This window comes from Euprymna scolopes, chromosome 3, assembly GCF_053919585.1.
Source record: "Euprymna scolopes isolate OS-2025 chromosome 3, ASM5391958v1, whole genome shotgun sequence".
In the NCBI taxonomy this organism is placed as follows: domain Eukaryota; kingdom Metazoa; phylum Mollusca; class Cephalopoda; order Sepiida; family Sepiolidae; genus Euprymna; species Euprymna scolopes.
This window is the reverse complement of record NC_136484.1, coordinates 89,189,103-89,205,950: the sequence shown is the minus strand read 5'-3', so window position 1 is coordinate 89,205,950 and position 16,848 is coordinate 89,189,103. Positions and strand designations below refer to the sequence as shown.

The window sequence follows — 16,848 nt, the reverse complement described above, 5'->3', positions numbered from 1 at the left end:
CAACCACTGTAAAAATTTTCCTTTATGCATGTTGAGATAAACAAAATTTCCAAAGTTTCTTCTCAAGAATTGCCCATCTGTCGAACGCAATACTCCAAGGCTGTTTCCCAGCTGACTATATCACGATAGTTTTCAAGTTTAATGCTAACAAATTCTTGTTAAGCCGTTTTCTTAAATAATCAACTTTTTGCTAAATCCAACCATCGTCTGCAATCTTCAAAATGTTTGTCTCACCATCTACGTTACACAAACCATTAATCCTTCTCCTCTAATGGCCTTTGAGCCTTTATGAGTGATCATGTTTTGTTGTCCAATTTAGATACCCAGGTGAACCGCCTCATCCCCTCACTCTATGTCTATCACTGTCCGTGACGCAACGTTTATAAATGTTGATTAGCAATCAGTTCTAAGTGACAGCATTTTGAAGGTTAAAGATTTAATCCTTACTAGAAGCGATAATGACTAAGAATTACATAATAATTAATTAACACTTCTTCCTAGTCATGGATGACGGACTGAGTACAATCTACTTTTAAAGGATTCAGTTCAAAATTCTGTATGAATTTCCAAGTTTGATATAAAAAAATTCAAAGTTTGAAAAGAATCATCTAAAGAAGATCTGAGATTTTATCGACTGAAACGTTGTGAAAATAACAAACAAGATGAGAATAGTAGTCCGTGTAATCCAAGTAATACAAATTCCCGTTCCTCATCTAAAAAAATCCAAACTATAAACTGAATAATAATAATAATAATAATAATAATAATAATAATAATAATAATAATAATAATAATAAATGTAATTATTATGAAAACATTGTAAAACAACAAAAATACGAATTCATTAAAAAGAATTTTTATCGTAAAATGAGAAAATCATGCAAATCACATTTTCACATACGGGCACAGAATTAAACTTTCTTTTACTATTTTTATTTTCTTACTTATTAAGATCAAGAGCCACTCAAGGATAGGGATTATTGAGATAGAATGAATGCCAGCTGAAAAATGAGGAACACTTTGAGAGAACTAATATTGATCAATATAATATGAACTTCATGCGATTATTTTTAGGGTAGTCCAGGACAGGAATTTGTTTAAATTGGATTTGCAGACGACAGTTTTCTCAGTAGAAAAGCAATTCCACGACAACGCTTTCTACAAGTGGGAAGTTTTACCAATGAATTCTGTCCATGGAAATTTTTCCTGATGTTAGGCACATGGAAGTAGAAAGGAGAGTCTTTTTTTATTGTGGTGGAAAACGAGTTATATCTGTAAATGCCCTAGAGAAGGATTTGATTCTACATATATTTCGTCTTTCTTCTCGTTAACCCTTTTTCTCTTCTTTCTCTTTTTCTCTTTCTCCCTCTGGCTCTCATTCACCTACTCATGTCTTTTCCTTTTGTAGTGAATCAACACTATCTCTTTCAAATGCCCCCACCTCCACCCATGTAAATATTTGGGTGTCATTTTGAAACAATTGATTTCAATGAATTCAATTCATCAAACATTCATTTTACAATTCCCAATATTTTTTTATCTAGAGTTATAAATCATGAACAACTTATTTAGCCAAATCAATATGTAGTGATATTCGCTTTTAATCAAAAATACATTTGTTGTAATATATTGATTCTATCAAGTTATTCCAAAATTTCCGTTTGGATTTTGATTCTCTGAAATTTAATTTCTGTAATTCTTTTAGTCGGGCCTTCTTCTCCATAAGCTGGGTATTTCGAGTCACTTCACCTTTTATAATTTCATACAACAGTATGTGTCAAAAATGCTCCTTAAATACTATCATCTGTTTAAGACTTTCAATTCTGATTTCACACAAAAGATTACACACACATACATATACATATAATAGGCAAATATATAATAGAAAAATCTTATTCAAAATTAATTCAAATTAAAAAAATACATTAAAAACCTGTACAGAAAGTATACAGAATTTTTAATTATCCGACAAGGAGTACAGATAAACTGGAAAGACCTTATTCCACGGAGTTTCGAAAATTTCAAATCTTCTCATTTTGCAGATTAGTGTATGAAAAGAAACTACAATATTGGTACGCTTTACACCATCACACCCATGTTACGGTGATGCATTCTAAACGGGGATTTCAATTAAGATATATCTCAGAATCGCGCATTGCATTAGTAAAAAAACCCAAAAAACTTGTGTATCGGGCATGAAATACACGATAATTATGACACATTAGAAAGATTCGTGATCAGCACTCGTCAAGAAATAACTTAGCGCGTCGCACGTTTGATAGAAGAAAATGAAATGAAAAATGACAGAACATAACACCGAGTATTATATATATCTATATATACAATATATCTATATATACAATATATCTATATATACAATATTTTATTGCGCCATAAGAATTAATGATTTCAAAAGGATATGCAGACATCGCCTAATGGGATCGAACGAAAGAACGAAAGATCAGCAAAAGAAAAAATGTCTTTTCTCTCTTTTTATTTTCTATATCATATGAAACGATTGAGTCCAAACACAAAAACATATTTAAACATAAATGTCTCCCACCCCAAAATATTTAACTCAGCAACTCAATAGGGATAGAATGGGTCGGAGATATGAGGGAGGGTGAATATAACATACTTAGCTAAAGAAGCAGGTATTATCCAAGCAAATAAAATGCCCAAGAAATGTATTATTTTTCCTTGGAAGATTTTCAACGATTCACTGTACAATCCAATATAATCCAGTCCTCATTTGTATATTTCTCCGAGAGATTATCTCATTAATTATCCTTTTTATCAAATCACTTATATCTTAGTGTTGTGACAAAAGTTATTTGCATTCGATATCCTTTGGTCAACTTTTCCCCTTTGTATTTCATGTGCTTCCTATGGGTGCACATATATTTTTGTATATGTCTCAGCTCAAACTTTAATATATTTCTTTAAAGGTTTGTCCTGTATTTTGCGCTATGGGAGAGTTCATGGGTGGCTTGATTCCCTCTTATCATCATGTCATGGATATGTATATAGTTATATGTATCTCTGTTTATTTGCAAGCATCAATCTCCTTTTGGTGGTCTGCCCTTTAACTTTGCTACGTTTGAAATTTCATGAGTTGCCATGCTCATTTTCACGCACATATATGTCTCATTAGATATATCCTTGCTTGCATTCAAGCATCGTTTTCATTTTGGTGATTAACTCTTTTCTGCTATGTTGGAAAAAATTGTAGGCTGTTTCGCCCTTTTCCCTTGCAGTTATTTTCATTAAATTGACTAGAGTGCCCTGTGACATATAGTTGGCCACCGTGGGTCGCTTTTTCAGCAGTGTAGGTTAGACGATTAGTTTTTCAATTCTTCACAGGAGGCCTGCAAAATCTCTGACTTGTCACCACGTGGCCTGGTTTTCCGCAAAAGTTAAATTGCCTTGAAAATTTACTTGTCTTGATTGTCCTTGAGATGGTGATCAGTGTAGTGGGAGAAAGGTCTACGTGATGCGCCAAGGGGATTGAGTAGGGTTCTTTGGTAAAGGGCTTTGTCTGTCTAGACGAATGAAAGAAATGGGATTTTCTTCTAAAAGGTGTGCAAAGAAGCCATTTTTATTTAAGAAGAACATCAATGATAGAAAGATTTTTCTTGTATTATCGCAAGAATGATACAGACTGGTTCAGGAATATTTTCTGGTCAGATGAATCAAGATTTTGTCTTGTTATTGATGTTCCCGATGCTCTCGAATGGTGCAATCGAAGAACTGGAGAACGATTTTGACCAAGTTGCATAAAAACTTTAGTTAAACACCGGAAAGGAGGGATAATGATATGGGGAACAGCAGGAGTTGGGGAACTTATTAGATGTAAGAAACCAATCAATGCAAAGGAATACATTCAAATATTAGAAACAGGATTGTTACCAAATATCCAGAAGCTGGGAATATCTCAGAACATTATTTTTCAACATGATAATACCTCTGCGCACACTGCTAAAGTCACAAAAAATGGTTCTCTGATACTTCAATTAATGTGATATTTTGGCCAGTTGAAAGCCCCTATTTAAACCCAATCGGGAATCTTTGGTCCATAATATGTCGTGCATTGGATGGAAGAACTTTTTCGAACAATGACAAACTGTGGGAAGCTGTGCAAAGCGAATGGAATAGTATCTCCTCTTCACAGTGTTCCACTTTGGTTGAAAGCATGTCTAAAAGGATTGATCTTTTAAAGAAATCAAAAGGCAATGCGATTTCATCCTAAGCATTTATTAAAGTAAATGGCTTGTTCTGTGTTATTAGTCTCGTTTAAGTGTCCTTGTTCAATTGTTCTTTGTTCAATATAGCTTTTAGTGCGATAAAATGTATACAATTTGTTTGGCCCATTTTTTTTTTTGCTCACGAGTGTACATTATATATATATATATATATATATATATATATATGTGTGTGTGTGTGTGTGTGTGTGTGTGTGTGTGTGTGTGTGTGTGTGTGAAAGGAGGGGAGTGTAATATGCAGGGAAACGGACCTGTGTTAATGTGTTCCACAGATGGAGAGTCTTACAAAGAAACATTGTTTGTGCAAATTCTGTTTGATGCTAGACACATGGAGGAAGAGGAAATTTTCACGAGATCGGTATCGTTTTGAAACTTGATCCTTCGGACGACAAATCTAGAAAAATTGGCTAAAAACATTTATTCCTTCACACTCAATTGAGCACTTTTCTACAGGGAGGGGTCGCTTTTTCACCGATATGTTCGAAAGTCACTCCATCTTTTCAATTGTCTAGCCTTAATTTATGCCTACGTCACTTCCGGTTTGACGATGGGCGCAACAGCAAAGACATCACATTTTGTTTACGTTCTTTTCCTCCTTCACGGTACGTGTTCGAGTCTGCCTGCCTACTACCACTTTTTTCTTTTTTTTTTTTTTTGCTCAACACACCTCCAAACACCCAGGCAACGCCGGACACCCAGGCTAGTTTTTTTAAATAAAGCAAACAGATAATTTAAATAATTTTGTTTTATAATTGATATTTTTTATTCTTTAATGTATATGTTTCATTAAGCTAAAATATGCAACTATTAAATTGTCCATTTTATTTCTTATTAGTGCATTACCTGCTAAATTGTGAAGGGAATTTCTGAGTGAACATCTTCTAAGTGTGTTGGTAAAACCTTGTAACAGAGTTGTCGTACATTAGCATTATTCTGACAAATGACGAAACTGAAAGTTGACGTGTTGATTTTCTTTTTGCATACCCTGTGAAAAAGTACTTATGCATTGAAGTCTTTATAGTAAATCAAACTCCATTAACACATCTCTTAACCTACTATTGTTGAAGTAGATTAGCAGCCAGAAACCCAATATGACTAAAAGCAACACTAACTTTCAAAATAATATTAAAGAAAGTAACTTTATAGCCACTTCCAAATTCATGTTCCTACATGGTTACCTATCTGGCTAGGTTAGTGTTTCTTAACTTTGGTGAATTGACAAAAACTGGTTATGACATCTATATCATACTGAAACATTGGTTTCCACAAAAATACATTGATGTCATTTAATGGTTAATCTTTTTTCTAACAATTTTCCCCCTTTTATTCTTTTCAGCTTTTCTGTGCTCTTCACATGCTGCTATGGTCATGCATTTATTTCAAACTTGGTTCGATAGCACCAACCCAATTCATTGATCTTGACCAGGCCGAGGCCAGCAAAGGTAAGTTAATCATATTAAAATGCAATACACTGTAATTAAAATGTGTGTTGATAAGAGAATATTTCAAATCAAGGAATGTATCTCAGTACTAACTGGTATAACATGATTAGCCAGTCAGTGGTGTGTGACCGACCCACGTGTTACACTAAATGTCTTAGAAACAGTCCCATGATGATGTGATGATGGGCCAGTCATTAGGGTGGAGTATCAATAGGGAAAGCATACCTGAGATGTTGGATGTGGCTGTGTGGCTCCTTCTTCTCCCAGGAAACGTCTTGACCTTTGGTGGCATTCAGGTTGGAATCTTTCTTTCTTCAGGGCCGCCTCATTCTTTAATGCAGACATTTATGGCAGACACAAAAAGCACACAACACGACACAATCATAATATATATGAAATATAATTAACTATTTATTTTATAAAATGTATACAATATATATATTACAATATTAACATACAATTTACATATCCTACAATTGATTGTCACCATTACTTCATTAAAACTAACCTACCCTAACTAGTGTTGAGTGATGCCCCCCCCCATTTACGGAGAGACAGAAATATGAGTGCTCACCTCATGGCAGTCCGGACAGAAAGAGGTCGATATAAAGAAAGGGAATTATGGGTTGCATTTTTCTGTGTATCCCTTCGCCTATGGGCAAATTACCACCTGGCCATGCTGAAAGGTGTGTTAACAACTATCACTACAGGGACACTAGGATACAGTTCCACACTGGACAGGTTCATTATATAGTCAAATTTACTATTTAATGCATAGCTGGAGAGGAAAAACATTTCCCAAAGGTATAAGTGAAATTATTTGCTTCTTTCCCATGGTGAGATGATGTGACACAAGGGTCGGAAAGTGAGATTTCAAAAGTCAGCACAAAAGAGAGAAGAGCTCTTTGGTCTGTAAAATACGTCTGGGCATCCCCGTCAGCATTTCCCAGACGATCAGTAATAAGCTAACTTCTTTTTAACGGGAGAAGGCAAAACCTAGGAAGGTGAATCCCCTAAAAATGCACAAGACTAGCAAAATGCTTCAGTCAACATGAAACAAGTCATCTCAACAAAGGTCTAGACTATGGTTTGCTTTAGTGCTGAGGTAAAAACCTTCAGCTGAAAGGTATTAATGAAAGTGATACAGTAGCGCCAACAAAGACCTTGAATCGGTTTCTGTGTCAGACGTGATGAACCAGAGACTGAACCATGTGATGGAAATAATCTTGACTTTCCTTTTTACTACCATAAGAGAGCTTTACCTTGCTTAGTATATGAAGTCTCAGTGTTAGAGTACATGCGAGAACAAAAGTATCCATGCATATTGACTACGTTACCAGTGTGCAGGCTTAATAAAAGTTGATAGAAGACGTTTTAGCAGTCAAAGGTTTAAGATCATTGAGCGATAGAGTTCAGTATTGCAAACGCCATTGTTGGAGAAAAGTATACCATGTGATGAAGTTTCAGTAGCGAGCATGTTCTTTTCCAAGATTAGTATTGAAAACAGTGTTGTTGGGGAAACAGTCTACTACAGGATAAAGATATTGGGGCAAACACATTGTTGAACTGAATACGGTGTCACTGGAGAAAAGTATGCCATGAAACAAAGTTCCAGTGGCAAACACATTCTTTTCGTCAACAGAGACTATTTTTCCCTCCTTTTCTCCCCCTTTTTTCTCCCTTTAGTTTTATAGTTAAATTACACAAACTGAAACAGATTCTCAAAATTTTCAGACTTTTTAATGAAGGTCTTAATCCCACAAAATTAAAACTTTTCCAAACATATATCATCATCATCATCATCATCATCATCATCATCATCATCATCATCATCATCATCATCAGTTTAATGTATGTTTTACATACTGGCACGTGTTGGATGGCTTACAAAAGTTGACTTCCAAACTAACTTATCTCTGTACAGGTTTTTATTTATCCCTCTATAATTTTTATCACTTCATCCCATGTTAGCTTTGGCCTTCTCCTGTAAACTGGACCTGCTGTGGTGGTTGTGATGGTTGTGGTGGTGGTGGTGGTGGTGTTGATAGATGACATACCTAATATTAAAATGACAATAATCATACAAGCAGACTGAATACAAACTGCAATGCAACATTTTAAAATATTTTTCTTTGATTTTATGTTCTTTCAATTTATTCGACATTTATAGCATTTTTCTTTAAATTTGACTTATTTTTAACTTTTAAAGGAATGGTTTATCAGAATTTGTGAGTTCGTAAAACATTGGAACAAACATGCTATGAATTTCGTGTCTATGTAACTCTATGAACACCAAAACCAATATTATTATAAATAAATTGCTGAAAATGTTTTACTCTTCTTTATTTTTTACAGCCATTTTGAATCTGTCCATTATTGGCATTGTGGTTGATGTGTCTTGTCTTGCCATTTCTCTGTTGGGACTGTATGGAGCGGGAAAAGTAAGTAACAACATTTGTTCTGTTGATATGTTGTGTCAAAAAATGCTACATACACGTTACACAGAAACAAAATAAAAGCTGGACAAAAAGGAGAAGTGTTGTCTTAGTAAGTTTGCATATGCGTAACAAACTGGTGCTCATATGTAGTGGAGGGGTTAGGGCGGTTATAAAAACGAGCATTCCCTCCTCTTCCATTGCAGTCAAATTTTTATTACTAAATGTCTGTCATAGCCATCAATTGTTAGAAAAACGAACGTCCCTTACAAGCTGTTATAGAAGGAAATAGATTTGAACACCTCCAACCTACGTTATCAGTAGGGCTAGGACAACAGCATATTCTTTTCGTTGTTTTGACTCTCGAGTGTGTTCATATCTTATATGCTTTTATATAGAGTGATGTGGTTCTCGGTTGATTAACTGTGTCTAACTGTGTCGGTTATATACTCGAAGGTCAAAATAATAAAAAGAATATTCTTTTGTCATAGCCCTAGCAATCAGTGGCAGCATCCAAGCACCTCAGTCAGATAACAAGCAGTAATACATTCTAAGTTATTTGACCGTTGACGTGTAGCGAAGTCGAAATCGCAAAATCGAAGCAGTATTTTTGCAAAACACTAAAACTCATAAAAGAGATAAAACGCTTGATTCAGTTCTTCGATAAATTTCAATTAAATTCAAAACAACAATTAGTGTAGTTCACAGTTTAATTTTAGCGGTTTTCAAAAATGGTCATCTTATTATATGCAATCTCAGAATCCTTAGAACTGAACTGGGAGAAGAGTATACAGCCGATTGTCTGTTTCAAGTGCATTCCTGACACTTTTGCAATACCATAGCTTTCTAATTTGTTGCTTTACTTTCATGTTTCTTTCACTTTTTAACAGAAAAATGATGCTGTGTTTTATTGTTTTCAACCATATTTTTTTTCGAATGGAATTTTTAAAGTTAAACTTGCAAATCGTTCGGTCATTATACTAACGGGATAAAATTGCTACGAAACGTAAACTAATTTTATTAAAGTAATGCTGTTTTAATGCCTGTTTATAAAATTATTGAATGTAAATAGCTTCAAAAACTTTCAAATCTTTGAATATATGAGGATTTGTTAAGAATTTTAAAGCTGGGAATCATTTCTATTCAACAGTTTATCCCTTCAAATTTTAAAAGGTTGTAAAATAATTCATTCTTCTTTTCAACTATTTTCAAGTATTAACAAAATATCAAAATGGCTGTTTAGTTTAGAAAACTCTTTGATATGGATTGAATTTTCTAACTAAATTATGTCTGGAATAGGATTTTTTGAATTCAGGCTTATTTTTAAATAATCAATTTTGTTTTATAAATACTAACTAAAAAGTAATCATTCAACGTGTACTTATCAACATCGAAATATCCGCGAAGTTGTCTCATAATTGTACTCATAATTGTTGTTTTTGTTAGATAAGATTTTTAAAAATCAGAAAAAAAAACAGAAAACGTTTTAATGTTGCAGGTAATTTGAACTAAAAACGTGATTACATTACATCCCAGTCGACATTAAAAACGAATAATCACAAGATTAAGATAACGTTAATAAGGAACGATCCTCCGTCTAAATCGATTAAAGGATTAATCCAAATTTAAGTATAAATGAACGCTATTGAGTATTTATAGGAACTAATCTGCACATAAATTATGAGACTATATCCTATAATAATCTGTAAAAAAGTATCGCTAAAGAAAGGAAAACAATAGCTTTCTGCCTGACATATATATATATAAATTTATTTCTATAGCTCTCTGTGGAGAGGAGACCAATTCAAAATAACTTGCACTTGGTCTACATGATCATAGAGGGAACAGAAAACAACACTGTACCTATACTTATTAGTTTGGATCAATTCAAAGCTTTTGATAGGGTTGTGCATGGTTTCCTGAAATCTGTTATAGAGGTCTGGATTTCGGCAAGTGGGTTTTATATCGTCTGCCAATGGTAGCAGTGCAAGTAAATAGTAGGCTTCCGGAGTTGTTCAGGGTCTCTCAGTTGGTGCTTCAAAGTTGTCCACTATTATTTCTGTCATATGTCTTGGTGTTGGAGGCCTTTCTTCACAAATCCTGCACGGAATTACTCTTCCTGGTGGAATATAAACCAAGGTGCTCATGTATGCCAATGATATCACCGTCTATATATCTAGCCATGATGACATTGAAGTGGTTACTAGAGTGCTCACTCCGTTGGCTTACAGTTAGGAGCCTGGAGTGGAGATTCTGCACTTTGAGGTGACTTCAGCTGGACGAATGGCCCAGTTTGGCTCCTTGGCATTTGGTTTGGACTAGGTCTTCATCTCAGAACTATTTGGTTGAAAGCAGAGGCAAAGTTTGAATCGTCTATTGGGACTTGAATTTGAAAGAAAATTTTCCTTGAAAGGCCAAATGGAGGTGTGCACTACTTACATCTTTCCAATCATCCTTTACCAACTGCCTCTGCCTATGGCTCATCTTCAGACTTTCATGTGCCTACTCTTTTCGCTTGGGTGAAAGAGAGGAAAGTCATATATTCATAGACAGATCTGTACTCAACTTTTGAGTGAGAGAGGCCTGGGGATGCCTGATCTGGAATGTCACAGACGTGCCAAGAGATTTGCTTTCCTGAATCTTACTCTGATAAAAGATACTCCATAAGTTCCTGCGATTGAGAGTACTTTCAATTCAACCACCTTATACCCAACCACGTGGTTGAAGATCAAAATATACCAAGAGGAGAGTCGCTGTTCTTTGCTGAATACTAAGCCATGCTTAAAGCATTGCCAGGTCCCAGTCACCTTGCATGGTAAAGAAAGAGGATATAAGGAACTAGAAGGTACTACTTTGGAACCGATCATGGAGTGGCTCCAGGTGTCAACAGAGGAGATCTGCTCTCAGTGGAGTTGGGCGTCAGGTCGGAGCTACTTGAACAACTCCGAATTTTCTCTGACCTGGTGAGTTGCCTGTAATTTGCCGCCCCTTTACAACAGACTTAGCAGAGACGGCTTAAGAGACCTTCCCTTGTGTCTGCGTTGTGAGGACAATGAAGATTAAATGGCCGACCATGCCGTCTTGCTTTGCAGTAGATGTCGGCACCTCTGCGAGTATGTTGGAGAGGTAACAGCTCACATCAATTTTGAGTGGCCAGTGTTCCTTTATTTAGCATATGTCATTGACAATGTAAATCCATTATGTTCGAGGGAGAAAAGAATGTTTTTTCTTGCGATCCTACCCATAGCAAGATTAGTGACATGGTTTACACATCTTGACGAGGCGCGTGTGATTAGATCTGTTTTCAATTAATGATTTAAACCATTTGGAGGATGTTTTGAGTCAGAAAACGTCATATAGTGAATGAGGTATTTTGGTAAGTATGTCTAGCGTAAGGCTAATAAAAGATCAATCAAAGTTAGGGATGACCCCTCACCCCCAATTCCTCCATTAATCCAATGGGTACGATGCCTAAGTATTAGGATAAAAAGGTGGGGATGAGTGCCAGAATGTTTAATGCTAAATACATTATCCATATCTGAATTCTCATCCATCTCCATTTTCTTACCTTGCACTACATATTAATATATATATTATATTTTGAATGTTTTAATTAATAGAATATTTTTAGTGTATTGCCTTTTTGCTTTCTTGCAAATAAAAGTTCATCTACATGATATGTAGTTTAGCATATTTTGTTTGCCCAAGAATTCCAAGTTCTTTTTAAAAGGCCTAAATCATCCCTCATTTTTTCCATACATATTAAAACAGTTCCCTTATTGTTTCATTGCAGGGTTTCGAAGGACGGCGTTATCTGTATGCATGGATATTAGGGATGCTTGTCTACATCCTCGTTGAATCCATAATAAGTTGGTGCTTTATCTATTGGATCTACAAAAAAGAAATGCTTCTGGTAAGATCAGCATATTTTCATTTCAGAGAATTTTCTGGCCTTCAGGATAGAACAAAGCATGGGATCTGTCTTATTTGGCAACTTTTATTTCTATCCCAAATCCAGATTACTCTTTTTGGGAAAGCTGGTTATTTTCACATTAAAAAACAAACCTTGTGTTTATGTTTTCCCTTGCAGTGAGGAATGCAAGTAAATAGTGACATGAGTTGAATTCTAATGCACAATATGATATGTTAATTCCAATTTTTAGAGCTTGTTACTATTTAATGTATATACTAGCGTTGAGACGATTCATCGGAATCGGAATCGGGAATCGGAAAAATCTGAATATTTGAGGATATCGGAATCGGAACCAGATAAAATTCTATCAATTTTTCGATGCCAAAATGATTCTTTTAATTGTCTTTTTTATTTGATTTTGTTTAAAGCAAAATCTTCCATTGCTGGTAATAATGAAAAAATAAAAAATATTAATTGATTTTAAACCACTAGTGAAGCTAAAATCGATAGATTTTCCCTCGCAAGTATATTTTTGCGTTTAGGAAAATAACTACACATTTAACATGTGTATTCCTACGGTAATCCTAGAAAAATACAGCTACAGAGTTAAAAATTTAGAAATTTATAAAGAATCGGAATCGGAATTGGTAATTGTATCGAAATCGGGAATTTAGTGTGGAATCGGGAATTATATCGGAATCGGGAAAAATATTGGAATCGTCCCATCACTAGTACATACATATGTTTGTGTTTGCGTAGAAAATGAATAAAAATAAAAAAGAAACAAAGGAATAGAATAGAAAGAGAAACAAAAAAATAATAGCGGATAGAGAAACAGAGAGAGAGAGAAAGAGAGAGAGAGAGAGAGAGAGAGAGAGCAATTATGACATCACAATCTATTCTGAAATAATAAAATTCTTTGATTTTGTAATCCTTGTTGATTATCAATGTCAAAGTTAAGTAAACATATATTTAATAATATCCATTTAACAAAGACAGACCTAACGACTTATTTTCGGCCTAGAATCTACATAATCTTTGATTTAGTCCATTATCTCTGAGTAATATAAGCAAAACATTAGAAATAATAATCCTGCAAGTCTTATATTTAACTATTAATCCATCTTTTATTGGATTGTATCCAAATAGAAGGATTTTCACTAATCCAGCGTGCTAGCTTTCATAAAAGATAACAAAAACAAATACTCAGGGCCAATGCCTATTAAATCGCTTGGCTTACAAAAACAAACAAACAAAAAAAAAACGATTAGCATAAAGGTGTTTATTAAATCTATTTAATATTAACACTCATATATTGTTGCTTGACACATTGAGACAAGAACTAGTGGGAGGATGGAATAAAAGAGGTAGTGAAAACAGTATGAAATAAGATAACGCGCGTGTCTGTGTGTCTTCACGTTTCTATGTGGTTGTTTGAAAAATGTTTTAGTTTTAAACAATTATATTCAATTAATCCTAGGATCAAACGATATCTTAATACAATTAATTTAACTTTCTCAGAGATCATATTTAAAAAAAATAATAATGACTATATATATATATATATAAAAGTTGGGATTCGGTTTCGATTCAAGCTGATGAACCCAAGTCATATAAATATATTTTTTTATTTTTGAAATCGTAACTTTATAATATATAAAAATCGATAGAATATTAACTCCATAATAATATATACGAAATCTGCAAGAATTAAAATATCATATTTTATTATATTTTATGACCTGGCTACGCTGGGCGTCCATGCTAGCTTGGATAAATACTTTTGCAGTTTTAACAAAATAGCTACAATAATATCAGAGCGTCTCCATTTATGCTGAATATCTAAAAAATGCCAAGATCAATATGTTACATATGAATCAGTCTCCTATGGAATTTTCTTAGGTCCCGCTAGTTATTATTATTTTTTTAATATTTAATCTACAGAGGTAGCATGCGCTCATTCTGTTAGCCATAACCAGGTAAAAGTCTTAAGCAATTTGCAATTATACTCTCATTATCACCCATACTGAGAATTGAACCTTCACATTTCAGAAGAGTGTCCCTTTTAGAGGTTACATTGGCTGAAGCATTATAAGAATAACACTCCAGATGAGAATACTAGTCTGAATAATTCAAATAATCCAAATTATCAATCATCATCTCAAAAATTCAAAAACATTTGTTTGCTATCCTATTCCAAATCTTTTTCACCTGCCAAATTCTAAAAATAGATTTTATGATTATATTCCGAACATCTGGGAGTTTAATCAAATGACGTGCTGGCTTGGCAGTCTGAGAGCAGGCTTAAACCATTCCCCCCCTCAAATAATGGCGATGGTGAGACGCTTGTAAAGCCAAGTAAACTCACGGTGGTCTTTTGTGTGACAGGTAGTGTGATTAGTAGACCCAGGCTGTTGAAAAAACCTCATCTGATAGAACCAGTCCCAGCACTTATCTTCACAGCGATTGGATGGAATATGAATCTGTTAGAAGACTGATGTATTTTGACCACTTGTGCTGCCATATGTCCAGTGTTATCGATTCTGTTATTGATATGAGTGCAAAAGTGTTGACACAGATTGCATCTCGTATTAGCAACTTGCTATTAGAGAAAGGAAACACCATTAAGCTGTTTGCTATCTCCTCTGTCGAAACAACCGATTTAAGGATCAATGGAAAGTCAGCTATATATTACTTACTTAGACTTAGGAGCTCCCGCATCCTGTAATTCATAAGCCAGTCAAAGCATACTATCATTTTCGATCTAAAGCCAGATCCACAACGTCCCTCCAGTCTCTGGTGATTGTCTGCTTTCAGTTAATTTTTGGTCTTCCTCTTCTTTTTCCATCAGGAGGTATTTGGGAATGGTATCAGGAATACAGAACAGATACTGCACTGCTCCTCCAAAAGGATGCTGGAAGATGGTGCTATGACAAACGAATATATGCTATATTGCCCGAACCAAAGGTAGAGGTAATGACTGGGAGAATTGTCTTATCACAACAGAACAGATACTACACTACCTATTCATCAAAAGATTGTGCCATAATAGATTTACGATTCAATCATATCTTTTTATTTTCCATTCATTAAAAATAGTGAGAACATATACTAGACTTTGATCTCATATTAATAAGCCGAGGAGCAATAGATATTTCAGCGACAACAGTTGAAGAAAAATAATCACTCGTGATACTACAGCGTTACTCCACCCCACCCCCCGCCCGTTTGTACATTACAGTGAATATAGTGTCATTTTATTTCAGACTATATTATACTACATTCCCCTGTACCATTTCATGGCATGTATAATATAGTACAATAGTTTTAAATTGTGTGCGTGTGTGTGTGTTTTCACTTTTAGTTTTATTTTACTTCAGTCAAAAATCAAGGGTCTCCTTCCTGGGATTAACACTTGATCTCTATATTGTTACATAGTGTTCTCATTGAAGTTCTCCCTAGGGTTATCATAGAGGGGCACCAAATTGACGTTTAGTGTATAACATAAAAGGGGATTATGCGTGTCATAAAAGAATTCCGTGTGCGTATGATCGTCTAGTTTCATTTGCGGTTGTGTGTGTTCATCTCTAATTGTTCATATGCTTTTGTGTGTGTGCTACATGCATTTTCTTCGACATACCTTACTTCATGTGTCGTCGATGTGATCCATCTGGAATTCATCTTCTCTTGAGAGGGAGACTGGTACCTGTTAGACGAAGATTTATCACTCCAAGACGATGAATCGGTTTTATAGTTTTTTATTTACCTCCCAGATGTCGACACAGAATATGGAAGTAAATCTTGCTTGCTTTGAACACGTCAGCGTTCCCCACTCCTAGTGAAGGGGAGGGAACAGCTATTAAGCCGTCCGTCTTCTTCAAAGCCCAAATCCAGTCTCACAGATCTAGCCAACCTGACCACGTCACTCATACGTAATCTGGTCAGCTGACCCTCGGTTCTGGTAAACGTGTCTACACTCCACGTTTACTCTCTCTCTCTCTCTCTCTCTCTCTCTCTCTCTCTCTCTCTCTCTCTCTCAATCCATTCTGTAACAATATGAGATGCACAGATATCCGAATATTCCATTACAATTCTCTTTTATCTCTCAAACTTTCAGCTAATAAAGAAGTTAGGAATATTAATTTTATTCTCAGTTATTGACCAGTTAACTAGGTTATAATATATATTTCTTTTGATTTCTTTGTCTTACTGGATTTCAGGACAAGAATTTATCTAGTCTAGTGGAGTATCCAGCTTAGTGTTGTTACTGTAGGCAACATTGCTAAAAGAATGTGCACTGGTTCTTCTTTAGCCACTATAGACCAAAAACCCGAAGGAAGAAATGGACAACAAAAGAGAATAAATTAGTAACGGAATGCTAATATAGAAGCCACCACTAAGACCGTAGATATCACAAATGGATGAAAGAGTTGCGGGATATGTCCAGTGACTACCATACATCAGAACAAAGAATTGCGAACCAAGCCAAACTTATTAATTAATTGGAATTCATTGAGATGAGTATTATTTATTAATTTTTATTGCGGACTATTATCCTCATCTTTTATTAGTTGTTTCATGACGTTTCGGCCAATTATTCCTCTGGCCTTTGTCAGGTGGTAACCGCGACGGATAGGAACTCTGAACCTCCTGACTGCATTTACTGCAATTACTGCCTTCCATAGTTGTAAGAAGAAGAAGATAGCGGTTTAAATCCTACTTCAAAGCCGGCCAGAGGCTTACTTGGCTAAAAACGTGGTGAGACAACAACAACTACGGAAGGCAGTAATTGTAGT

The 16,848-nt window shown here is 35.0% G+C and overlaps 1 protein-coding gene across 1 annotated transcript in view; it reads left to right on the top strand.

The window, feature by feature from the left end:
* LOC145257183 (uncharacterized) overlaps positions 1 to 16,848 on the top strand; it is a 59,141-nt gene that overhangs the window by 27,040 nt on the left and 15,253 nt on the right. The window contains exons 2-4 of the mRNA XM_080115640.1: positions 5,599 to 5,704; positions 8,060 to 8,145; positions 11,933 to 12,052. Coding sequence (XP_079971766.1) covers positions 5,599 to 5,704; positions 8,060 to 8,145; positions 11,933 to 12,052 — 312 coding nt within the window. The remainder of the gene's footprint in view (positions 1 to 5,598; positions 5,705 to 8,059; positions 8,146 to 11,932; positions 12,053 to 16,848) is intronic.